The 27,023-nt window shown below is 45.1% G+C and overlaps 1 protein-coding gene across 1 annotated transcript in view; it reads left to right on the forward strand.

Moving 5' to 3' along the window:
• LOC140109493 (importin subunit alpha-5) overlaps nt 1–27,023 on the forward strand; it is a 52,306-nt gene that overhangs the window by 7,119 nt on the left and 18,164 nt on the right. The window contains exon 2 of the mRNA XM_072132019.1: nt 24,238–24,371. Coding sequence (XP_071988120.1) covers nt 24,243–24,371 — 129 coding nt within the window. The 5' untranslated portion in view covers nt 24,238–24,242. The remainder of the gene's footprint in view (nt 1–24,237; nt 24,372–27,023) is intronic.

Raw genomic sequence — 27,023 nt, forward strand, 5'->3', positions numbered from 1 at the left:
ATAGGGGGCAGTATTATAGTAGTTATATTCCTGTACATAGGGGGCAGTATTATAGTAGTTATATTCCTGTACATAGGGGGCAGTATTATAGTAGTTATATTCCTGTACATAGGGGGCAGTATTATAGTAGTTATATTCCTGTACATAGGGGCAGTATTATAGTAGTTATATTCCTGTACATAGGGGGCAGTATTATAGTAGTTATATTCCTGTACATAGGGGGCAGTATTATAGTAGTTATATTCCTGTACATAGGGGGCAGTATTATAGTAGTTATATTCCTGTACATAGGGGGCAGTATTATAGTAGTTATATTCCTGTACATAGGGGGCAGTATTATAGTAGTTATATTCCTGTACATAGGAGGCAGTATTATAGTAGTTATATTCCTGTACATAGGGGCAGTATTATAGTAGTTATATTCCTGTACATAGGGGGCAGTATTATAGTAGTTATATTCTTGTACATAGGAGGCAGTATTATAGTAGTTATATTCCTGTACATAGGGGCAGTATTATAGTAGTTATATTCCTGTACATAGTGGGCAGTATTATAGTAGTTATATTCCTGTACATAGGGGGCAGTATTATAGTAGTTATATTCCTGTACATAGGGGGCAGTATTATAGTAGTTATATTCTTGTACATAGGGGGCAGTATTATAGTAGTTATATTCTTGTACATAGGGGGCAGTATTATAGTAGTTATATTCCTGTACATAGGGGGCAGTATTATAGTAGTTATATTCCTGTACATAGGGGGCAGTATTATAGTAGTTATATTCCTGTACATAGGGGCAGTATTATAGTAGTTATATTCCTGTACATAGGGGGCAGTATTATAGTAGTTATATTCCTGTACATAGGGGGCAGTATTATAGTAGTTATATTCCTGTACATAGGGGGCAGTATTATAGTAGTTATATTCCTGTACATAGGGGGCAGTATTATAGTAGTTATATTCCTGTACATAGGGGGCAGTATTATAGTAGTTATATTCTTGTACATAGGGGGCAGTATTATAGTAGTTATATTCTTGTACATAGGAGGCAGTATTATAGTAGTTATATTCCTGTACATAGGGGCAGTATTATAGTAGTTATATTCCTGTACATAGGGGGCAGTATTATAGTAGTTATATTCTTGTACATAGGAGGCAGTATTATAGTAGTTATATTCCTGTACATAGGGGCAGTATTATAGTAGTTATATTCCTGTACATAGTGGGCAGTATTATAGTAGTTATATTCCTGTACATAGGGGGCAGTATTATAGTAGTTATATTCCTGTACATAGGGGGCAGTATTATAGTAGTTATATTCCTGTACATAGGGGGCAGTATTATAGTAGTTATATTCTTGTACATAGGGGGCAGTATTATAGTAGTTATATTCTTGTACATAGGGGGCAGTATTATAGTAGTTATATTCCTGTACATAGGGGGCAGTATTATAGTAGTTATATTCTTGTACATAGGGGGCAGTATTATAGTAGTTATATTCCTGTACATAGGGGCAGTATTATAGTAGTTATATTCCTGTACATAGGGGGCAGTATTATAGTAGTTATATTCTTGTACATAGGGGACAGTATTATAGTAGTTATATTCCTGTACATAGGGGGCAGTATTATAGTAGTTATATTCCTGTACATAGGGGCAGTATTATAGTAGTTATATTCCTGTACATAGGGGGTAGTATTATAGTAGTTATATTCTTGTACATAGGGGGCAGTATTATAGTAGTTATATTCCTGTACATAGGGGGCAGTATTATAGTAGTTATATTCTTGTACATAGGGGGCAGTATTATAGTAGTTATATTCCTGTACATAGGGGGCAGTATTATAGTAGTTATATTCTTGTACATAGGGGGCAGTATTATAGTAGTTATATTCTTGTACATAGGGGGCAGTATTATAGTAGTTATATTCCTGTACATAGGGGGCAGTATTATAGTAGTTATATTCCTGTACATAGGGGGCAGTATTATAGTAGTTATATTCTTGTACATAGGGGGCAGTATTATAGTAGTTATATTCCTGTACATAGGGGGCAGTATTATAGTAGTTATATTCCTGTACATAGGGGGCAGTATTATAGTAGTTATATTCCTGTACATAGGGGGCAGTATTATAGTAGTTATATTCTTGTACATAGGGGGCAGTATTATAGTAGTTATATTCCTGTACATAGGGGGCAGTATTATAGTAGTTATATTCTTGTACATAGGGGGCAGTATTATAGTAGTTATATTCCTGTACATAGGGGGCAGTATTATAGTAGTTATATTCCTGTACATAGGGGGCAGTATTATAGTAGTTATATTCTTGTACATAGGGGGCAGTATTATAGTAGTTATATTCCTGTACATAGGGGGCAGTATTATAGTAGTTATATTCTTGTACATAGGGGGCAGTATTATAGTAGTTATATTCCTGTACATAGGGGGCAGTATTATAGTAGTTATATTCTTGTACATAGGGGGCAGTATTATAGTAGTTATATTCCTGTACATAGGGGGCAGTATTATAGTAGTTATATTCCTGTACATAGGGGCAGTATTATAGTAGTTATATTCTTGTACATAGGGGGCAGTATTATAGTAGTTATATTCTTCTACATAGGAGGCAGTATTATAGTAGTTATATTCTTGTAGATAGGGGGCAGTATTATAGTAGTTATATCCCTGTACATAGGGGGCAGTATTATAGTAGTTATATTCCTGTACATAGGGGCAGTATTATAGTAGTTATATTCTTGTAGATAGGGGGCAGTATTATAGTAGTTATATTCTTGTACATAGGGGGCAGTATTATAGTAGTTATATTCCTGTACATAGGGGCAGTATTATAGTAGTTATATTCTTGTACATAGGGGGCAGTATTATAGTAGTTATATTCTTCTACATAGGAGGCAGTATTATAGTAGTTATATTCTTGTAGATAGGGGGCAGTATTATAGTAGTTATATCCCTGTACATAGGGGGCAGTATTATAGTAGTTATATTCCTGTACATAGGGGCAGTATTATAGTAGTTATATTCTTGTAGATAGGGGGCAGTATTATAGTAGTTATATTCTTGTAGATAGGGGGCAGTATTATAGTAGTTATATTCTTGTACATAGGGGGCAGTATTATAGTAGTTATATTCTTGTACATAGGGGGCAGTATTATAGTAGTTATATTCTTGTAGATAGGGGGCAGTATTATAGTAGTTATATTCTTGTAGATAGGGGGCAGTATTATAGTAGTTATATTCCTGTACATAGGGGCAGTATTATAGTAGTTATATTCCTGTACATAGGGGGCAGTATTATAGTAGTTATATTCTTGTAGATAGGGGGCAGTATTATAGTAGTTATATTCTTGTAGATAGGGGGCAGTATTATAGTAGTTATATTCTTGTAGATAGGGGGCAGTATTATAGTAGTTATATTCTTGTAGATAGGGGGCAGTATTATAGTAGTTATATTCCTGTACATAGGGGCAGTATTATAGTAGTTATATTCTTGTAGATAGGGGGCAGTATTATAGTAGTTATATTCTTGTACATAGGGGGCAGTATTATAGTAGTTATATTCTTGTAGATAGGGGGCAGTATTATAGTAGTTATATTCTTGTACATAGGGGGCAGTATTATAGTAGTTATATTCCTGTACATAGGGGGCAGTATTATAGTAGTTATATTCCTGTACATAGGGGCAGTATTATAGTAGTTATATTCTTGTACATAGGGGGCAGTATTATAGTAGTTATATTCCTGTACATAGGGGCAGTATTATAGTAGTTATATTCTTGTAGATAGGGGGCAGTATTATAGTAGTTATATTCTTGTAGATAGGGGGCAGTATTATAGTAGTTATATTCTTGTAGATAGGGGGCAGTATTATAGTAGTTATATTCTTGTACATAGGGGGCAGTATTATAGTAGTTATATTCCTGTACATAGGGGGCAGTATTATAGTAGTTATATTCCTGTACATAGGGGGCAGTATTATAGTAGTTATATTCCTGTACATATGGGGCAGTATTATAGTAGTTATATTCTTGTAGATAGGGGGCAGTATTATAGTAGTTATATTCTTGTAGATAGGGGGCAGTATTATAGTAGTTATATTCCTGTACATAGGGGGCAGTATTATAGTAGTTATATTCCTGTACATAGGGAGCAGTATTATAGTAGTTATATTCTTGTACATAGGGGGCAGTATTATAGTAGTTATATTCTTGTACATAGGGAGCAGTATTATAGTAGTTATATTCCTGTACATAGGGGGCAGTATTATAGTAGTTATATTCCTGTACATAGGGGGCAGTATTATAGTAGTTATATTCCTGTACATAGGGAGCAGTATTATAGTAGTTATATTCTTGTACATAGGGGGCAGTATTATAGTAGTTATATTCTTGTACATAGGGAGCAGTATTATAGTAGTTATATCCTGTACATAGGGGGCAGTATTATAGTAGTTATATTCCTGTACATAGGGGGCAGTATTATAGTAGTTATATTCCTGTACATAGGGGGCAGTATTATAGTAGTTATATTCCTGTACATAGGGGGCAGTATTATAGTAGTTATATTCTTGTACATAGGGGGCAGTATTATAGTAGTTATATCCCTGTACATAGGGGCAGTATTATAGTAGTTATATTCTTGTACATAGGGGGCAGTATTATAGTAGTTATATTCTTGTACATAGGGGTAGTATTATAGTAGTTATATTCCTGTACATAGGGGGAAGTATTATAGTAGTTATATTCCTGTACATAGGGGGCAGTATTATAGTAGTTATATTCCTGTACATAGGGGGCAGTATTATAGTAGTTATATTCCTGTACATAGGGACAGTATTATAGTAGTTATATTCCTGTACATAGGGGGCAGTATTATAGTAGTTATATTCCTGTACATAAGGGGCAGTATTATAGTAGTTATATTCCTGTACATAGGGGGCAGTATTATAGTAGTTATATTCCTGTACATAGGGGGCAGTATTATAGTAGTTATATTCCTGTACATAGGGGGCAGTATTATAGTAGTTATATTCCTGTACATAGGGGGCAGTATTATAGTAGTTATATTCTTGTAGATAGGGGGCAGTATTATAGTAGTTATATTCTTGTAGATAGGGGGCAGTATTATAGTAGTTATATTCTTGTACATAGGGGGCAGTATTATAGTAGTTATATTCTTGTACATAGGGGGCAGTATTATAGTAGTTATATTCTTGTACATAGGGGGCAGTATTATAGTAGTTATATTCCTGTACATAGGGGGCAGTATTATAGTAGTTACATTCTTGTACATAGGGGGCAGTATTATAGTAGTTATATTCCTGTACATAGGGGGCAGTATTATAGTAGTTATATTCCTGTACATAGGGGGCAGTATTATAGTAGTTACATTCTTGTACATAGGGGGCAGTATTATAGTAGTTATATTCTTGTACATAGGGGGCAGTATTATAGTAGTTATATTCTTGTACATAGGGGGCAGTATTATAGTAGTTATATTCTTGTACATAGGGGGCAGTATTATAGTAGTTATATTCTTGTACATAGGGGGCAGTATTATAGTAGTTATATTCCTGTACATAGGGGGCAGTATTATAGTAGTTATATTCCTGTACATAGGGGGCAGTATTATAGTAGTTATATTCTTGTACATAGGGGGCAGTATTATAGTAGTTATATTCTTGTACATAGGGGGCAGTATTATAGTAGTTATATTCTTGTACATAGGGGGCAGTATTATAGTAGTTATATTCCTGTACATAGGGGGCAGTATTATAGTAGTTATATTCTTGTACATAGGGGGCAGTATTATAGTAGTTATATTCTTGTACATAGGGGGCAGTATTATAGTAGTTATATTCCTGTACATAGGGGGCAGTATTATAGTAGTTATATTCCTGTACATAGGGGGCAGTATTATAGTAGTTATATTCTTGTACATAGGGGGCAGTATTATAGTAGTTATATTCCTGTACATAGGGGGCAGTATTATAGTAGTTATATTCCTGTACATAGGGGGCAGTATTATAGTAGTTATATTCCTGTACATAGGGGGCAGTATTATAGTAGTTATATTCTTGTACATAGGGGGCAGTATTATAGTAGTTATATTCCTGTACATAGGGGGCAGTATTATAGTAGTTATATTCTTGTACATAGGGGGCAGTATTATAGTAGTTATATTCCTGTACATAGGGGGCAGTATTATAGTAGTTATATTCCTGTACATAGGGGGCAGTATTATAGTAGTTATATTCTTGTACATAGGGGGCAGTATTATAGTAGTTATATTCCTGTACATAGGGGGCAGTATTATAGTAGTTATATTCTTGTACATAGGGGGCAGTATTATAGTAGTTATATTCCTGTACATAGGGGGCAGTATTATAGTAGTTATATTCTTGTACATAGGGGGCAGTATTATAGTAGTTATATTCCTGTACATAGGGGGCAGTATTATAGTAGTTATATTCCTGTACATAGGGGCAGTATTATAGTAGTTATATTCTTGTACATAGGGGGCAGTATTATAGTAGTTATATTCTTCTACATAGGAGGCAGTATTATAGTAGTTATATTCTTGTAGATAGGGGGCAGTATTATAGTAGTTATATCCCTGTACATAGGGGGCAGTATTATAGTAGTTATATTCCTGTACATAGGGGCAGTATTATAGTAGTTATATTCTTGTAGATAGGGGGCAGTATTATAGTAGTTATATTCTTGTACATAGGGGGCAGTATTATAGTAGTTATATTCCTGTACATAGGGGCAGTATTATAGTAGTTATATTCTTGTACATAGGGGGCAGTATTATAGTAGTTATATTCTTCTACATAGGAGGCAGTATTATAGTAGTTATATTCTTGTAGATAGGGGGCAGTATTATAGTAGTTATATCCCTGTACATAGGGGGCAGTATTATAGTAGTTATATTCCTGTACATAGGGGCAGTATTATAGTAGTTATATTCTTGTAGATAGGGGGCAGTATTATAGTAGTTATATTCTTGTAGATAGGGGGCAGTATTATAGTAGTTATATTCTTGTACATAGGGGGCAGTATTATAGTAGTTATATTCTTGTAGATAGGGGGCAGTATTATAGTAGTTATATTCTTGTAGATAGGGGGCAGTATTATAGTAGTTATATTCCTGTACATAGGGGCAGTATTATAGTAGTTATATTCCTGTACATAGGGGGCAGTATTATAGTAGTTATATTCTTGTAGATAGGGGGCAGTATTATAGTAGTTATATTCTTGTAGATAGGGGGCAGTATTATAGTAGTTATATTCTTGTAGATAGGGGGCAGTATTATAGTAGTTATATTCTTGTAGATAGGGGGCAGTATTATAGTAGTTATATTCCTGTACATAGGGGCAGTATTATAGTAGTTATATTCTTGTAGATAGGGGGCAGTATTATAGTAGTTATATTCTTGTACATAGGGGGCAGTATTATAGTAGTTATATTCTTGTAGATAGGGGGCAGTATTATAGTAGTTATATTCTTGTACATAGGGGGCAGTATTATAGTAGTTATATTCCTGTACATAGGGGGCAGTATTATAGTAGTTATATTCCTGTACATAGGGGCAGTATTATAGTAGTTATATTCTTGTACATAGGGGGCAGTATTATAGTAGTTATATTCCTGTACATAGGGGCAGTATTATAGTAGTTATATTCTTGTAGATAGGGGGCAGTATTATAGTAGTTATATTCTTGTAGATAGGGGGCAGTATTATAGTAGTTATATTCTTGTAGATAGGGGGCAGTATTATAGTAGTTATATTCTTGTACATAGGGGGCAGTATTATAGTAGTTATATTCCTGTACATAGGGGGCAGTATTATAGTAGTTATATTCCTGTACATAGGGGGCAGTATTATAGTAGTTATATTCCTGTACATATGGGGCAGTATTATAGTAGTTATATTCTTGTACATAGGGGGCAGTATTATAGTAGTTATATTCTTGTAGATAGGGGGCAGTATTATAGTAGTTATATTCTTGTAGATAGGGGGCAGTATTATAGTAGTTATATTCCTGTACATAGGGGGCAGTATTATAGTAGTTATATTCCTGTACATAGGGAGCAGTATTATAGTAGTTATATTCTTGTACATAGGGGGCAGTATTATAGTAGTTATATTCTTGTACATAGGGAGCAGTATTATAGTAGTTATATTCCTGTACATAGGGGGCAGTATTATAGTAGTTATATTCCTGTACATAGGGGGCAGTATTATAGTAGTTATATTCCTGTACATAGGGAGCAGTATTATAGTAGTTATATTCTTGTACATAGGGGGCAGTATTATAGTAGTTATATTCTTGTACATAGGGAGCAGTATTATAGTAGTTATATCCTGTACATAGGGGGCAGTATTATAGTAGTTATATTCCTGTACATAGGGGGCAGTATTATAGTAGTTATATTCCTGTACATAGGGGGCAGTATTATAGTAGTTATATTCCTGTACATAGGGGGCAGTATTATAGTAGTTATATTCTTGTACATAGGGGGCAGTATTATAGTAGTTATATCCCTGTACATAGGGGCAGTATTATAGTAGTTATATTCTTGTACATAGGGGGCAGTATTATAGTAGTTATATTCTTGTACATAGGGGTAGTATTATAGTAGTTATATTCCTGTACATAGGGGGAAGTATTATAGTAGTTATATTCCTGTACATAGGGGGCAGTATTATAGTAGTTATATTCCTGTACATAGGGGGCAGTATTATAGTAGTTATATTCCTGTACATAGGGACAGTATTATAGTAGTTATATTCCTGTACATAGGGGGCAGTATTATAGTAGTTATATTCCTGTACATAAGGGGCAGTATTATAGTAGTTATATTCCTGTACATAGGGGGCAGTATTATAGTAGTTATATTCCTGTACATAGGGGGCAGTATTATAGTAGTTATATTCCTGTACATAGGGGGCAGTATTATAGTAGTTATATTCCTGTACATAGGGGGCAGTATTATAGTAGTTATATTCTTGTAGATAGGGGGCAGTATTATAGTAGTTATATTCTTGTAGATAGGGGGCAGTATTATAGTAGTTATATTCTTGTACATAGGGGGCAGTATTATAGTAGTTATATTCTTGTACATAGGGGGCAGTATTATAGTAGTTATATTCTTGTACATAGGGGGCAGTATTATAGTAGTTATATTCCTGTACATAGGGGGCAGTATTATAGTAGTTACATTCTTGTACATAGGGGGCAGTATTATAGTAGTTATATTCCTGTACATAGGGGGCAGTATTATAGTAGTTATATTCCTGTACATAGGGGGCAGTATTATAGTAGTTACATTCTTGTACATAGGGGGCAGTATTATAGTAGTTATATTCTTGTACATAGGGGGCAGTATTATAGTAGTTATATTCTTGTACATAGGGGGCAGTATTATAGTAGTTATATTCTTGTACATAGGGGGCAGTATTATAGTAGTTATATTCTTGTACATAGGGGGCAGTATTATAGTAGTTATATTCCTGTACATAGGGGGCAGTATTATAGTAGTTATATTCCTGTACATAGGGGGCAGTATTATAGTAGTTATATTCTTGTACATAGGGGGCAGTATTATAGTAGTTATATTCTTGTACATAGGGGGCAGTATTATAGTAGTTATATTCTTGTACATAGGGGGCAGTATTATAGTAGTTATATTCCTGTACATAGGGGGCAGTATTATAGTAGTTATATTCTTGTACATAGGGGGCAGTATTATAGTAGTTATATTCTTGTACATAGGGGGCAGTATTATAGTAGTTATATTCCTGTATATAGGGGGCAGTATTATAGTAGTTATATTCCTGTATATAGGGGGCAGTATTATAGTAGTTATATTCTTGTACATAGGGGGCAGTATTATAGTAGTTATATTCTTGTACATATGGACAGTATTATAGTAGTTATATTCTTGTACATAGGGGGCAGTATTATAGTAGTTATATTCCTGTACATAGGGGGCAGTATTATAGTAGTTATATTCTTGTACATAGGGGGCAGTATTATAGTAGTTATATTCTTGTACATAGGGGGCAGTATTATAGTAGTTATATTCCTGTACATAGGGGGCAGTATTATAGTAGTTATATTCTTGTACATAGGGGGCAGTATTATAGTAGTTATATTCCTGTACATAGGGGGCAGTATTATAGTAGTTATATCCCTGTACATAGGGGGCAGTATTATAGTAGTTATATTCTTGTACATAGGGGGCAGTATTATAGTAGTTATATTCCTGTACATAGGGGGCAGTATTATAGTAGTTATATTCCTGTACATAGGGGGCAGTATTATAGTAGTTATATTCCTGTACATAGGGGGCAGTATTATAGTAGTTATATTCCTGTACATAGGGGGCAGTATTATAGTAGTTATATTCTTGTACATAGGAGGCAGTATTATAGTAGCTATATTCCTGTACATAGGGGGCAGTATTATAGTAGTTATATTCTTGTACATAGGGGGCGGTATTATAGTAGTTATATTCCTGTACATAGGGGGCAGTATTATAGTAGTTATATTCCTGTACATAGGGGGCAGTATTATAGTAGTTATATTCCTGTACATAGGGGGCAGTATTATAGTAGTTATATTCCTGTACATAGGGGGCAGTATTATAGTAGTTATATTCCTGTACATAGGGGGCAGTATTATAGTAGTTATATTCTTGTACATAGGAGGCAGTATTATAGTAGCTATATTCCTGTACATAGGGGGCAGTATTATAGTAGTTATATTCTTGTACATAGGGGGCGGTATTATAGTAGTTATATTCCTGTACATAGGGGGCAGTATTATAGTAGTTATATTCTTGTACATAGGGGGCAGTATTATAGTAGTTATATTCCTGTACATAGGGGGCAGTATTATAGTAGTTATATTCTTGTACATAGGGGGCAGTATTATAGAAGCCAAAAAGAAAATTGGTTCTGCTCTCCCGACTACCTTCGACTTCACGAGTGTGCACTGTGTACCCTATTCAAAGATTAGAGACCTAGCAGAACAACAGAAAAGAACGGTCCGACACTCCAGCGTCTTTGATAAAAAAAACAATCTTCATATCTTTCTTGGATTGGACACAGATCAGGGTGATAGTACATATGCGCCAGGTACAGCATGTGAGTTATACAGTATTAGTGGTTATGATCCTGTAACAGAAAATAGCTTCCGAATCGCCTCTTTTTTGCCATTTTGCAACTCTTAAAAATTTGGGAAAAAAAAAATGAGGTTGAACAGTCCCCATATGAAAACAGCAGCTCGTCCCATAAAAATGACACCTCACACCGGTCTGTGCCCTGAGATCTCGGTCTGAGAGATTCCGCGCTCAGAAAATTGAGAAACAAAGACATTTCTTTTTGTACAGACAATAATAAAACGCTGGAAAGATCAGACATTTTCAAGAAAATTATAGAATCAATTATTTTAGGGACCATTTCATTTCTATAGGGGACATAGAAGTTCTGTTACTATAAACCCCCTCACATATCACCCCAAACTATTAACTTCACCCCGCGAACTATTCGGGGCAGCAGGTAGGAAGCTTGTTAACCCTTTTATGTATTTTAGAGAAATTCAAATTTGGTTTTACCAAAAAAAAAAATGATTACATTTATCATATTCTGACGCCAATAACTTTTCCATCCTTAGGAGGACGGAGGTGGTTGAGGTGTCATTTTGATGTCAAGCTGATGTTTTCATTGTTACCTTTCTCCAGACTGTGCGAGCCTAAGGCTGCGGTCACACGTGGCGGTTTGAACCCATTTTTGGCCCGTTTTTAAGCAGTCCGTCAAAAAACGTATCATTTTATGAAAACCCATCCGTTTTGGATACGTTTTAATTAAGATAATTGGTAAACACGGTCAAAGACGCATGCATTATGTGACAAACGGGCCAAAAATGGGTTCAAAACGCCACGTGTGACCGCGGCCTTAGATAATTTTTTATTACGTTTACGAAAGGGCAAGAAAGTGGCGATTCGGACATTTGATTCAGCATTTTTCCGTAGCGGGGTTCACCTCCGGGAATAAACGTTTCTGCATTTTTATAGATTGGGAATTTTGGGACACGGTGATACGCAATATGTTGTTGTGATTTTTTTTTTTTTTTTACTTTTTTTCACTCTTTTTATTTATTTTTTAGATATGGCTTAGGGTCTTTTGGGACATTTTAATGAATTTTATTTTTTATTTATTATTTATTTTTAATTTTTACATTCCTATCATATGAACTAGTGATGATGTGATGAGCAGCTCATACCAGTGCACTGCAATAACCATGTATTGTCAGGCTATGCTCGTGCACAGGCTGCCAGGCAGATACTCGGGCCTTCATTAGGACCCCCTCCCTCTACAGGTACGTAGATCACATGGTCACAGCATTGACCGGGGGATCTAACGGATTAACAGCCGGATTGGGAGCCTGTTCTGATCCGGGGCACTGCTCTTCCCTGCATGGGGGGTCCGTGCAGACCTTAGGTTAGGCTGACGGGTTTCCCCAAGGAAAGGATAATTTTTCCCGCAGGTATATGCAGCTCAAACACTAAGAATTATGGATTTTTAAAGGAAGGGAATAAAAAAACTACAAATGCAAAAACAGCGAACAGAGAAATCTCCACAGACGTCCACAAATAGTGTTTAATAATGAGGAATCGCATATGAGAGGAGCAAAGGCCCCGAAAAGTCCTGACACCAAGTGAAATGTATCAGTAACTAGAGAGCAACGCAGTGAGAACAGGACAGGGCGAGGCGGGTGCTGGTCTGTAAACAATGCAGAACACGCGGCTCCTGCTACCGAACGCCTGTTACGTAATTTCTTTGCATTTCTAAACACATAGCAAGCAGAACATGTGACCGCACCCGATCACAAGTGGCGTTTGCGTTGCGTTTCTAAATGCTGCGCTTAGCCTCCCCCTGGAATCATAGGTTGCAGTAACGTGGCGTTTGCGTTGCATTTAGTAAAGCGTTTGGTGATAACACATTTGCTTTTATAGGATACGTTTTTTCCTTGATGCGTTTCAAATAAGTTTTAAAAAATTGCGACTTGTGACGCAGCCTCAGGGAGCAGTGCGGGATCTAGACTAAGGCTGGGAGATTCATAGCCGCAAAATAGAAAGCTACATAACCCGATGGTCTATAACAAGGAGTCTTGTGTGTCCCGGCAGACGTGTCTCATGATGGGCAGCACCGGGGAGCCGGCACTGGACCTTCACAAACTTATTGGTACAGAGCCTGCTCAGCAGAAGGTACCAGAGAGCGTGTTCACTGCTTCTGCCTGAGGCATCATAGTACAGCATTTATAACCAGCTTGTCAGTCACCCCCCTGACCAGACTATAGGTGTCGCCCCAGTCACCCCCCTGTCCAGACTATGGCCGTCTCCCCAGTCACCCCCCTGTCCAGACTATAGGTGTCACCCCAGTCACTCCCCCCCTGTCCAGACTATGGCTGTCTCCCCAGTCACCCCCCTGTCCAGACTATGTACATCTCCCCAGTCACCCCCCTGTCCAGACTATGGCCGTCTCCCCAGTCACCCCCCTGTCCAGACTATGGCCGTCTCCCCAGTCACCCCCCTGTCCAGACTATGGCCGTCTCCCCAGTCACCCCCCTGTCCAGACTATAGGTGTCACCCCAGTCACTCCCCCCCTGTCCAGACTATGGCTGTCTCCCCAGTCACCCCCCTGTCCAGACTATGGCCATCTCCCCAGTCACCCCCCTGTCCAGACTATGGCCGTCTCCCCAGTCACCCCCCTGTCCAGACTATGGCCGTCTCCCCAGTCACCCCCCTGTCCAGACTATGGCCGTCTCCCCAGTCACCCCCCTGTCCAGACTATGGCCGTCTCCCCAGTCACCCCCCTGTCCAGACTATGGTTGTCTCCCCAGTCACCCCCCTGTCCAGACTATAGGTGTCACCCCAGTAACTCCCCCCCTGTCCAGACTATGGCTGTCTCCCCAGTCACCCCCCTGTCCAGACTATGGTTGTCTCCCCAGTCACCCCCCTGTCCAGACTATGGCCGTCTCCCCAGTCACCCCCCTGTCCAGACTATGGCCGTCTCCCCAGTCACCCCCCTGTCCAGACTATGGTTGTCTCCCCAGTCACCCCCCTGTCCAGACTATAGGTGTCACCCCAGTCACTCCCCCCCTGTCCAGACTATGGCTGTCTCCCCAGTCACCCCCCTGTCCAGACTATGGTTGTCTCCCCAGTCACCCCCCTGTCCAGACTATGGCCGTCTCCCCAGTCACCCCCCCTGTCCAGACTATGGTTGTCTCCCCAGTCACCCCCCTGTCCAGACTATGGCTGTCTCCCCAGTCACCCCCCTGTCCAGACTATAGGTGTCTCCCCAGTCACCCCCCTGTCCAGACTATGGCCGTCTCCCCAGTCACCCCCCCTGTCCAGACTATAGCTGTCTCCCCAGTCACCCCCCTGTCCAGAATATGGCCGTCTCCCCAGTCACCCCCATGTCCAGACTATAGGTGTCTCCCCAGTCACCCCCCTGTCCAGACAATGGCCCAAGTCACCCCCCTGTCCAGACAATGGCCGTCTCCCCAGTCACCCCCCTGTCCAGACTATGGCCGTCTCCCCAGTCGCCCCCCCCTGTCCAGACTATGGCTGTCTCCCCAGTCACCCCCCTGTCCAGACTATGGTTGTCTCCCCAGTCACCCCCCTGTCCAGACTATGGCCGTCTCCCCAGTCACCCCCCTGTCCAGACTATGGCCGTCTCCCCAGTCACCCCCCTGTCCAGACTATGGCCGTCTCCCCAGTCACCCCCCTGTCCAGACTATGGTTGTCTCCCCAGTCACCCCCCTGTCCAGACTATGGCCGTCTCCCCAGTCACCCCCCTGTCCAGACTATGGCCGTCTCCCCAGTCACCCCCCTGTCCAGACTATGGCCGTCTCCCCAGTCACCCCCCTGTCCAGACTATGGCCGTCTCCCCAGTCACCCCCCTGTCCAGACTATGGCCGTCTCCCCAGTCACCCCCCTGTCCAGACTATGGCCGTCTCCCCAGTCACCCCCCTGTCCAGACTATGGCTGTCTCCCCAGTCACCCCCCTGTCCAGACTATGGCTGTCTCCCCAGTCACCCCCCTGTCCAGACTATGGCCGTCTCCCCAGTCACCCCCCTGTCCAGGCTATGGCCGCCTCCCCAGTCACCCCCCTGTCCAGACTATTGCCGTCTCCCCAGTCACCCCCCTGTCCAGACTATTGCCGTCTCCCCAGTCACCCCCCTGTCCAGACTATGGCCGTCTCCCCAGTCACCCCCCCTGTCCAGACTATGGCTGTCTCCCCAGTCACCCCCCCTGTCCAGACTATGGCTGTCTCCCCAGTCACCCCCCTGTCCAGACTATGGCTGTCTCCCCAGTCACCCCCCTGTCCAGACTATGGCTGTCTCCCCAGTCACCCCCCTGTCCAGACTATAGGTGTCTCCCCAGTCACCCCCCTGTCCAGACTATGGCCGTCTCCCCAGTCACCCCCCTGTCCAGACTATAGCTGTCTCCCCAGTCACCCCCATGTCCAGACTATAGGTGTCTCCCCAGTCACCCCCCTGTCCAGACAATGGCCCAAGTCACCCCCCCTGTCCAGACTATGGCCGTCTCCCCAGTCACCCCCCTGTCCAGACTATGGCCGTCTCCCCAGTCACCCCCCCCTGTCCAGACTATGGCTGTCTCCCCAGTCACCCCCCCCTGTCCAGACTATAGGTGTCTCCCCAGTCACCCCCCTGTCCAGACTATGGCCGTCTCCCCAGTCACCCCCCTGTCCAGACTATAGCTGTCTCCCCAGTCACCCCCCTGTCCAGAATATGGCCGTCTCCCCAGTCACCCCCATGTCCAGACTATAGGTGTCTCCCCAGTCACCCCCCTGTCCAGAATATGGTTGTCACCCCCCTGTCCAGACTATGGCCGTCTCCCCAGTCACCCCCCTGTCCAGACTATGGTTGTCTCCCCAGTCACCCCCCTGTCCAGACTATGGCCGTCTCCCCAGTCACCCCCCTGTCCAGACTATGGCCGTCTCCCCAGTCCCCCCCCTGTCCAGACTATGGCCGTCTCCCCAGTCCCCCCCCTGTCCAGACTATGGCCGTCTCCCCAGTCACCCCCCTGTCCAGACTATGGCCGTCTCCCCAGTCACCCCCCTGTCCAGACTATGGCCGTCTCCCCAGTCACCCCCCTGTCCAGGCTATGGCCGTCTCCCCAGTCACCCCCCTGTTTAGACTATTGCCGTCTCCCCAGTCACCCCCCTGTCCAGACTATTGCCGTCTCCCCAGTCACCCCCCTGTCCAGACTATGGCCGTCTCCCCAGTCACCCCCCCTGTCCAGACTATGGCTGTCTCCCCAGTCACCCCCCTGTCCAGACTATGGCTGTCTCCCCAGTCACCCCCCTGTCCAGACTATGGCTGTCTCCCCAGTCACCCCCCTGTCCAGACTATGGCTGTCTCCCCAGTCACCCCCCTGTCCAGACTATGGCCGTCTCCCCAGTCACCCCCCTGTCCAGACTATTGCCGTCTCCCCAGTCACCCCCCTGTCCAGACTATTGCCGTCTCCCCAGTCACCCCCCTGTCCAGACTATTGCCGTCTCCCCAGTCACCCCCCTGTCCAGACTATGGTTGTCTCCCCAGTCACCCCCCTGTCCAGACTATAGGTGTCACCCCAGTCACCCCCCTGTCCAGACTATGGCCGTCTCCCCAGTCACCCCCCTGTCCAGACTATGGTTGTCTCCCCAGTCACCCCCCTGTCCAGACTATGGCTGTCTCCCCAGTCACCCCCCTGTCCAGACTATGGCCGTCTCCCCAGTCACCCCCCTGTCCAGACTATTGCCGTCTCCCCAGTCACCCCCCTGTCCAGACTATTGCCGTCTCCCCAGTCACCCCCCTGTCCAGACTATTGCCGTCTCCCCAGTCACCCCCCTGTCCAGACTATGGTTGTCTCCCCAGTCACCCCCCTGTCCAGACTATAGGTGTCACCCCAGTCACCCCCCTGTCCAGACTATGGTTGTCTCCCCAGTCACCCCCCTGTCCAGACTATGGCCATGGCCCAAGTCACCCCCCTGTCCAGACTATGGCCGTCACCCCCCTGTCCAGACTATGGCCGTCTCCCCAGTCACCCCCCTGTCCAGACTATAGGTGTCTCCCCAGTCACCCCCCTGTCCAGACTATGGCCGTCTCCCCAGTCACCCCCCTGTCCAGACTATGGCCTGTCTCCCCAGTCACCCCCCTGTCCAGACTATGGCCGTCTCCCCAGTCACCCCCCTGTCCAGACTATGGCTGTCTCCCCAGTCACCCCCCTGTCCAGACTATGGCCGTCTCCCCAGTCACCCCCCTGTCCAGACTATAGGTGTCTCCCCAGTCACCCCCCTGTCCAGACTATGGCCGTCTCCCCAGTCACCCCCCTGTCCAGACTATGGCCGTCTCCCCAGTCACCCCCCTGTCCAGACTATGGCCGTCTCCCCAGTCACCCCCCTGTCCAGACTATGGCCGTCTCCCCAGTCACCCCCCTGTCCAGACTATGGCCGTCGCCCCAGTCACCCCCCTGTCCAGACTATGGCTGTCGCCCCAGTCACCCCCCTGTCCAGACTATGGCTGTCGCCCCAGTCACCCCCCTGTCCAGACTATGGCCGTCTCCCCAGTCACCCCCCTGTCCAGACTATGGCCGTCTCCCCAGTCACCCCCCTGTCCAGACTATGGCCGTCTCCCCAGTCACCCCCCTGTCAAGACTATGGCCACCGCCCGAGTCACCCGCCTGTCCAGACTATGGTTGTCGCCCCATAACTCAGCCCCCCCCCCCCCATCCAGACTAAACTACTTAGACTACACTACACAGACGACACTGTGGACCCGAAGTCTGGTTCTGCTTCAGATTGTCCCACTGACTGTTCAGACACCAATCCGGCATCATGTCTGGGCTGCACAGCTGCATGGGTAAGACGGGTCCACTCTTGGTTGGGGTGTAGTGTAAGGGTCTCCATCTCCCAGCAGTTTGGTGTCCGTTATATGGCTGAGCGCTGCTCACTTCTGGATGCTGTACAGTACCATTGTCCTGGTGCAGAGGCCTCACTGTCCCCGGCCCATTATAGACCCTGCTAATCCCCGGGAGGATCCTCCATCTGTCACTGCATCATCCGCTATACATCAGATGCCACGTGACAGCAGCTTCTATAACAGTGATGGCGAACCTTTTAGAGACCGAGTGCCCAAACTACAACCAAGAACCACTTATTTATCGCAAAGTGCCACCACAGAAATTTAATTAGTGATTTACATTCCCTGCTCTGTCACAGTTTTCATTGATATCAGCACCTGAGGCACCAATAAAGCAGAAAATAATCCCAGGTAGCGCTGTCACTTTAATATAGCTTTGTGCACAGCAAGTCCTGGGCTGTCTGGGACTGCAGGAAGATACCTGGAGTCATCTCTGGTGATGGCCTGAGTGCCCACAGAAAGGGCTCTGAGTGCCACCTCTGGCACCAGTGCTATAGGTTAGCCACCACTGTTCTATAAGATCATGTTATATGCACTGGAGATCAATGTTTCATCACTTGACAGTTTTTCAAAGCCTTTCCTGTGAATGACCTCAGCCCCGGCCACAGGACCTCTGCCCCGGGCCACAGGACCTCAGCCCCTAACCACAGGACCTCAGCCCCTAACCACAGGACCTCAGCCCCTGGCCACAGGACCTCAGCCCCTAACCACAGGACCTCAGCCCCTAACCACAGGACCTCAGCCCCTAACCACAGGACCTCAGCCCCTGGCCACAGGACCACAGCCTTGGCCACAGGACCACAGCCTTGGCCACAGGACCACAGCCTTGGCCACAGGACCTCAGCCCCTAACCACAGGACCTCAGTCCCTGGCCATAGGACCTCTGCCCCTGGCCACAGGACCTCAGCCCCCTAACCACAGGACCTCAGCCCCTGGCCACTGGACCTCAGCCCCTAACCACAGGACCTCAGCCCCTAACCACAGGACCTCAGCCCCTAACCACAGGACCTCAGCCCCTGGCCACAGGACCACAGCCTTGGCCACAGGACCACAGCCTTGGCCACAGGACCTCAGCCCCTAACCACAGGACCTCAGCCCCTGGCCATAGGACCTCTGCCCCTGGCCACAGGACCTCAGCCCCGGCCACAGCACTTTAGCCCCCGCCACAGGACCTCATCCCCGGCCACAGGACCTCATCCCCGGTCACAGGACCTCACTGGTCACTCACACGGTTCTGCTGGAATCTGCTCCACTGTTCATCCAGTCTCTTCCACAGTTCTGGGACTGTTGTGGGTTTCTTTGCCAGAACTTTGTTACCAAGGATTTTTCAGAGGTTTTCTATTGGGTTTTGATCAGGACTCGGGGCTGTGGCCGTTTCATTGTTTCAGTGTTTTCTGTTACAAGGATCTGCTTTACCCGTTTTTCTGTGTGACAGGGGGCAATGTCCTGCAGCGAAGGTTCTGATACTTGTAGTCCCTCTGTCATGTAGCTGTAGGAGAGGACCAACTTGTGCTACAGAAAACATTCCCCAAACCCTGACACTTCCTCCACCGCCTCTCACTGACTTCTTTGCACACTTTGGGTTTAGTCTTTCCCCAGTTTGTTGATGAACATAATGTTTCCCATCAGATCCAAATAAATTAACCTTGTCTTCTCCTCTGTGCACAACCCGCTCCTCAGTATAGGTGAGTGTCGCCTTCTGAATTCTTTCTGCTGATGAGAGGTTTGGTCTCTGTCGGCTTTCAGTCCAAATTCTTGTAAACATTGAGACCCGTATGAGGAGACAGAACCTTCCCCTGGTCAGTGCTGATTCTCCGCATGATCCGGTCCTCTCTTGTATTTGCCTTTCGGGGGTGACCGGGGACACGTCTTGGGGGACCAGAAGGAGTTTGTGATGTTGTAATATCCCGGGAACAAGCTCTCTTGTTATGGCTGATGGGGTCACCCCTTTGGACCTGCTGCCGGAGGGTTCAGTCACTTTGGATCAGCAGAACATTTACACAACGTCTGATGGATGTGAGAATGTTCTGTAATTCTCATCTGTGTCTGTCACATTCATCTCATTTACACTTTTTTCTGTGCTTTAGATTATATATAATTTATAAAATGAGCTTAAAATCCTGCAGTATTCCTGATGTTATATTCACATTGTGTGATGTCCGCGCAGTCTCACACTGCAGCGCTGTCCTTACTCCATACTTTACACTGCCGCTCCACTCCCACAGTATCAGTGCAGGTTCTGGAGAGTGACTCCTCTCTCCCAGGGCCTCCAATAGACTATCTTTTCAGCCACCCCTATCCCACACACTGTAGTTTCCCATCTTATAACATTATACCACATCACATATATAAGTGCTCTGAAAATGATTTCTCTCCATATAGTCCCCTGGAATTAATGGTATAGTAAAGGAAATCTTCCATCAGGCTGTTACACTGTTCAGATTACATGATGGAGGGGTAGTGGGAGTTAAGGCTTGTATTGTGTGTTCAAACTTGTTTTCACAGCATGAGCATGAGATTTCCACTTCTACACGGCGCATGTGATAATATTAGGGCGCATGTGATAATATTAGGGCGCATGCGCTATGTACACATAGTGAATGTTACTGCTGTACAAAAACAATACAAGTATAATACAACCAAAGTATTTGCGCCCCATTTACTATCCGTTCCCATAGACCTGCATGGAAGCTTCTGCTACATTGTATCCGTTACAATGGAATCCTGTGTTATCAGCAGCAGGAAGCCCTCGCGCTGGTGAGAACCTATCAGCAACCTCTAATGTTACTGCAAAGTTGTTTTAGGCTCAGTTCACACTTGTTATATTGCATGGCAGTATTTTGCGTTAATAGTTAACAGAACTGAACCCTACCTCCATGCAAGTCTATAGGAAGAGAAGGTAAGTGGACGGGGCCTCCATTACTGTGAACATTTGCATTTACAAAGCGCTTCATAAAAGCAATGTTAACGCATGTATAACAAATGTAAACAGTAAAGAATATTGAATGCAGCTCTGGATGTGATTGGAGAAGAACAAGACGTCTGCATTGTGTCTTGAGTTGTCTTTTGCTGAGATTACGGCTCTGCCCCATCACATCCTTGTGTACACGAAATGCTCCTACAGTGGCACAACACTGCATGAACAATACAGCAGCAGGGTGTGAAAAGTACCTGTATGTTACACTGGAGTCTCTGAGAAGCCGTACCCTGTAATACTGTGCTCCACCATCCTGCTGACTGTCTCCCGGCTCAGTGTGACAAGCGCACGACCTGTACACACACAAGGAGGAGGCCGGAGGAAAGCACCAAGTAGCTGCTCCTCTATGTAGGGATATAAATTTATATCCCAGGATTGTAGCTTCTCCATACACTGCTGTGCTCTGTGCTCTCTGCAGCCAGTGTTATGTATTGTCCCTGGAGAGATGTGTAATCAGACCTCACACTGCTGTTCTCTGTGCTCTCTGCAGCCAGGGTGATGTATTGTCCCTGGAGAGATGTGTAATCAGACCTCACACTGCTGTGCTCTGTGCTCTCTGCAGCCAGTGTTATGTATTATCCCTGGAGAGATGTGTAATCAGACCTCACACTGCTGTGCTCTGTGCTCTCTGCAGCCAATGTTATGTATTGTCCCTGGAGAGATGTGTAATCAGACCTCACACTGCTGTGCTCTGTGCTCTCTGCAGCCAGTGTTATGTATTATCCCTGGAGAGATGTGTAATCAGACCTCACACTGCTGTGCTCTGTGCTCTCTGCAGCCAGTGTTATGTATTGTCCCTGGAGATATTTGTAATCAGACCTCACACTGCTGTGCTCTGTGCTCTCTGTAGCCAGTGTTATGTATTGTCCCTGGAGAGATGTGTAATCAGACCTCACACTGCTGTGCTCTGTGCTCTCTGCAGCCAGTGTTATGTATTGTCCCTGGAGAGATGTGTAATCAGACCTCACACTGCTGTGCTCTCTGCAGCCAGTGTTATGTATTGTCCCTGGAGAGATGTGTAATCAGACCTCACACTGCTGTGCTCTGTGCTCTCTGCAGCCAGTGTTATGTATTGTACCTGGAGAGATGTGTAATCAGACCTCACACTGCTGTGCTCTGTGCTCTCTGCAGCCAGTGTTATGTACTGTCCCTGGAGAGATGTGTAATCAGACCTCACAATGCTGTGCTCTGTGCTCACTGCAGCCAGTGTTATGTATTGTCCCTGGAGAGATGTGTAATCAGACCTCACACTGCTGTGCTCTGTGCTCACTGCAGCCAGTGTTATGTATTGTCCCTGGAGAGATGTGTAATCAGACCTCACACTGCTGTGCTCTGTGCTCTCTGCAGCCAGTGTTATGTATCATCCCTGGAGAGATGTGTTATCAGACCTCACACTGCTGTGCTCTGTGCTCTCTGCAGCCAATGTTATGTATTGTCCCTGGAGAGATGTGTAATCAGACCTCACACTGCTGTGCTCTGTGCTCTCTGCAGCCAGTGTTATGTATTATCCCTGGAGAGATGTGTAATCAGACCTCACACTGCTGTGCTCTGTGCTCTCTGCAGCCAGTGTTATGTATTGTCCCTGGAGATATTTGTAATCAGACCTCACACTGCTGTGCTCTGTGCTCTCTGTAGCCAGTGTTATGTATTGTCCCTGGAGAGATGTGTAATCAGACCTCACACTGCTGTGCTCTGTGCTCTCTGCAGCCAGTGTTATGTATTGTCCCTGGAGAGATGTGTAATCAGACCTCACACTGCTGTGCTCTCTGCAGCCAATGTTATGTATTGTCCCTGGAGAGATGTGTAATCAGACCTCACACTGCTGTGCTCTGTGCTCTCTGCAGCCAGTGTTATGTATTGTACCTGGAGAGATGTGTAATCAGACCTCACACTGCTGTGCTCTGTGCTCTCTGCAGCCAGTGTTATGTAATGCCCCTGGAGAGATGTGTTATCAGACCTCACACTGCTGTGCTCTGTGCTCACTGCAGCCAGTGTTATGTATTGTCCCTGGAGAGATGTGTAATCAGACCTCACACTGCTGTGCTCTGTGCTCACTGCAGCCAGTGTTATGTATTGTCCCTGGAGAGATGTGTAATCAGACCTCACACTGCTGTGCTCTGTGCTCTCTGCAGCCAGTGTTATGTATCATCCCTGGAGAGATGTGTTATCAGACCTCACACTGCTGCGCTCTGTGCTCTCTGCAGCCAGTGTTGTGTATTGTCCCTGGAGAGCTGTGTAATCAGACCTCACACTGCTGTGCGCTGTGCTCTCTGCAGCCAGTGTTATGTACTGTCCCTGGAGAGATGTGTAATCAGACCTCACACTGCTGTGCTCTGTGCTCTCTGCAGCCAGTGTTATGTATTATCCCTGGAGAGATGTGTAATCAGACCTCACACTGCTGTGCTCTGTGCTCACTGCAGCCAGTGTTATGTATTGTCCCTGGAGAGATGTGTAATCAGACCTCACACTGCTGTGCTCTGTGCTCTCTGCAGCCAGTGTTATGTATTGTCCCTGGAGAGATGTGTAATCAGAGCTCACACTGCTGTGCTCTGTGTTCCCTGCAGCCAGTGTTATGTATTGTCCCTGGAGAGATGTGTAATCAGACCTCACACTGCTGTGCTCTGTGCTCTCTGTAGCCAGTGTTATGTATTGTCCCTGGAGAGATGTGTAATCAGACCTCACACTGCTGTGCTCTGTGCTCTGTGCAGCCAGTGTTATGTATTGTCCCTGGAGAGATGTGTAATCAGACCTCACACTGCTGTGCTCTCTGCAGCCAGTGTTATGTATTGTCCCTGGAGAGATGTGTAATCAGACCTCACACTGCTGTGCTCTGTGCTCTCTGCAGCCAGTGCTATGTATTGTCCCTGGAGAGATGTGTAATCAGACCTCACACTGCTCTGCTCTGTCCTCTCTGCAGCCAGTGTTATGTATTGTCCCTGGAGAGATGTGTAATCAGACCTCACACTGCTGTGCTCTGTGCTCTCTGCAGCCAGTGTTATGTATTGTCCCTGGAGAGATGTGTAATCAGACCTCACACTGCTGTGCTCTGTGCTCTCTGCAGCCAGTGTTATGTATTGTCCCTGGAGAGATGTGTAATCAGACCTGTGTGTATGTTGTTAGTAGCAGCAGGACTGTGATATATATTAGTGTTCAAGACATTAGCACTTGGGGCGTGTCCTCACACTGCTGTACTCTGTGCACTTTGCTTGTAAATAACTGCATTGTTCCTCTTGTTCTCAGGTACAATGACGAGCTCCGGGAAGGAAAACTCTCGGCTCAAGAGCTACAAGAACAAGTCTCTGAATACTGACGAGATGCGGAGAAGGCGAGAGGAGGAGGGGCTGCAGCTGCGCAAACAGAAAAGAGAAGAGCAGGTAAGTGGTGCTGGGGCATTAGATGATGCTGGTTCTGGCGATAGAGCTGCTGTATGGTGCTGGTTCTGGTGATAGAGCTGCTGTATGGTGCTGGTTCTGGTGATAGATCTGCTGTATGGGATTGGTTCTGGTGATAGAACTGCTGTATGGTGCTGGTTCTGGTGATAGAGCTGCTGTATGGTGCTGGTTCTGGTGATAGAGCTGCTGTATGGTACTGGTGCTGATGATAGAGCTGCTGTATGGGATTGGTTCTGGTGATAGAGCTGCTGTATGGTGCTGGTTCTGTTGATAGAGCTTCTGTATGGTGCTGGTTCTAGTGATAGAGCTGCTGTATGGTACTGGTTCTGGTGATAGAGCTGCTGTATGGCACAGGTTCTGGTGATAGAGCTGCTGTATGGGATTGGTTCTGGTGATAGAGCTGCTTTATGGGATTGGTTCTGGTGATAGAGCTGCTGTATGGGATTGGTTCTGGTGAAAGAGTTGCTGTATGGTGCTGGTTCTGGTGATAGGGCTGCTGTATGGCACTGGTTCTGGTGATAGAGCTGCTGTATGGGATTGGTTCTGGTGGTAGAGCTGCTGTATGGGATTGGTTCTGGTGGTAGAGCTGCTGTATGGGATTGGTTCTGGTGGTAGAGCTGCTGTATGGTGCTGGTTCTGGTGATAGAGCTACTGTATGGCACTGGTTCTGGTGATAGAGCTGCTGTATGGTGCTAGTTCTGGTGATAGAGCTGCTGTATGGGATTGGTTCTGGTGATAGGGCTGCTGTATGGCACTGGTTCTGGTGATAGAGCTGCTGTATGGTGCTGATTATGATGATAGAGCTGCTGTATGGGATTGGTTCTGGTGATAGAGCTGCTGTAAGGTGCTGCTTCTGGTGATAGAGCTGCTGTATGGTGCTGATTATGATGATAGAGCTGCTGTATGGGATTGGTTCTGGTGATAGAGCTGCTGTATGGTGCTGGTTCTGGTGATAGAGCTGCTGTATGGTGCTGCTTCTGGTGATAGAGCTGCTGTATGGTGCTGCTTCTGGTGATAGAGCTGCTGTATGGTGCTGGTTCTGGTGATAGAGCTGCTGTATGGTGCTGCTTCTGGTGATAGGGCTGCTGTATGGGGCTGGTTCTGGTGATAGAGCTGCTGTATGGAGCTGGTTCTGGTGATAGAGCTGCTGTAAGGTGCTGGTTCAGGTAATAGTGCTGCTGTATGGTGCTGGTTCTGGTGATAGAGCTGCTGTATGGCACTGCTTCTGGTGATTTGGCTGCTGTATGGCACTGGTTCTGGCGATAGAGCTGCTGTATGGAGCTGGTTCTGGTGATAGAGCTGCTGTAAGGTGCTGGTTCAGGTAATAGTGCTGCTGTATGGTGCTGGTTCTGGTGATAGAGCTGCTGTATGGCACTGCTTCTGGTGATTTGGCTGCTGTATGGCACTGGTTCTGGCGATAGAGCTGCTGTATGGTGCTGGTTATGGTGATAGAGCTGCTGTATGGGATTGGTTCTGGTGATAGAGCTGCTGTTTGGGATTGGTTCTGGTGATAGAGCTGCTGTATGGTGCTGCTTCTGGTGATAGAGCTGCTGTATGCTGCTGCTTCTGGTCATAGAGCTGCTGTATGGAGCTGGTTCTGGTGATAGATCTGCTGTATGGTGCTGCTTCTGCTCACAGAGCTGCTGTATGGGATTTGTTCTGGTGATAGAGCTGCTGTATGGTGCTGGTTCTGGTGATAGAGCTGCTGTATGGTGCTGGTTCTGGTGATAGATCTGCTGTATGGTGCTGCTTCTGCTCACAGAGCTGCTGTATGGGATTTGTTCTGGTGATAGAGCTGCTGTATGGTGCTGGTTCTGGTGATAGAGCTGCTGTATGGTGCTGGTTCTGGTCATAGAGCTGCTGTATGGTGCTGGTTCTGGTCATAGAGCTGCTGTATGGGATTGGTTCTGGTGATAGAGCTGCTGTATGGGATTGGTTCTGGTGGTAGAGCTGCTGTATGGTGCTGGTTCTGGTCATAGAGCTGCTGTATGGGGCTGGTTCTGGTCATAGAGCTGCTGTATGGTGCTGGTTCTCGGTTTTTGCAGAGTACAATCTCTGCTTGCTGTCCGTTACATCACACATGGTCAGTGAATTGCACTTTCTTAGCTGAGGGTCTGTTGCAGTGTATCGGAGGAGGATGTGATACATAATATATATAAACATGAGGGGCCCGGGGCAGGAGCGGCTGCTGCCATCAGTCACTGACTAGAGAAGGTCGGGGGAGGGGAGCCATGTCAAATCACTGGGGTCACGCAGAACCCAGTACAGACTGACAAAGCATGCTGGGAGTTGTAGTTCCATAACTACATAACATAACTGCTGTGTGTGACATGTATGATGTGTGTATGTAGAAGGGTGTGTGTGTGACATGTATGATGTGTGTATGTAGAAGGGTGTGTGTGTGACATGTATGATGTGTGTATGTAGAAGGGTGTGTGTGTGACATGTATGATGTGTGTATGTAGAAGGGTGTGTGTGTGACATGTATGATGTGTGTATGTAGAAGGGTGTGTGTGTGACATGTATGATGTGTGTATGTAGAAGGGTGTGTGTGTGACATGTATGATGTGTGTATGTAGAAGGGTGTGTGTGTGACATGTATGATGTGTGTATGTAGAAGGTGCCGCGTCTTTT

The sequence above is a fragment of the Engystomops pustulosus genome, unplaced genomic scaffold, assembly GCF_040894005.1.
Source record: "Engystomops pustulosus unplaced genomic scaffold, aEngPut4.maternal MAT_SCAFFOLD_204, whole genome shotgun sequence".
NCBI classification, from domain to species: domain Eukaryota; kingdom Metazoa; phylum Chordata; class Amphibia; order Anura; family Leptodactylidae; genus Engystomops; species Engystomops pustulosus.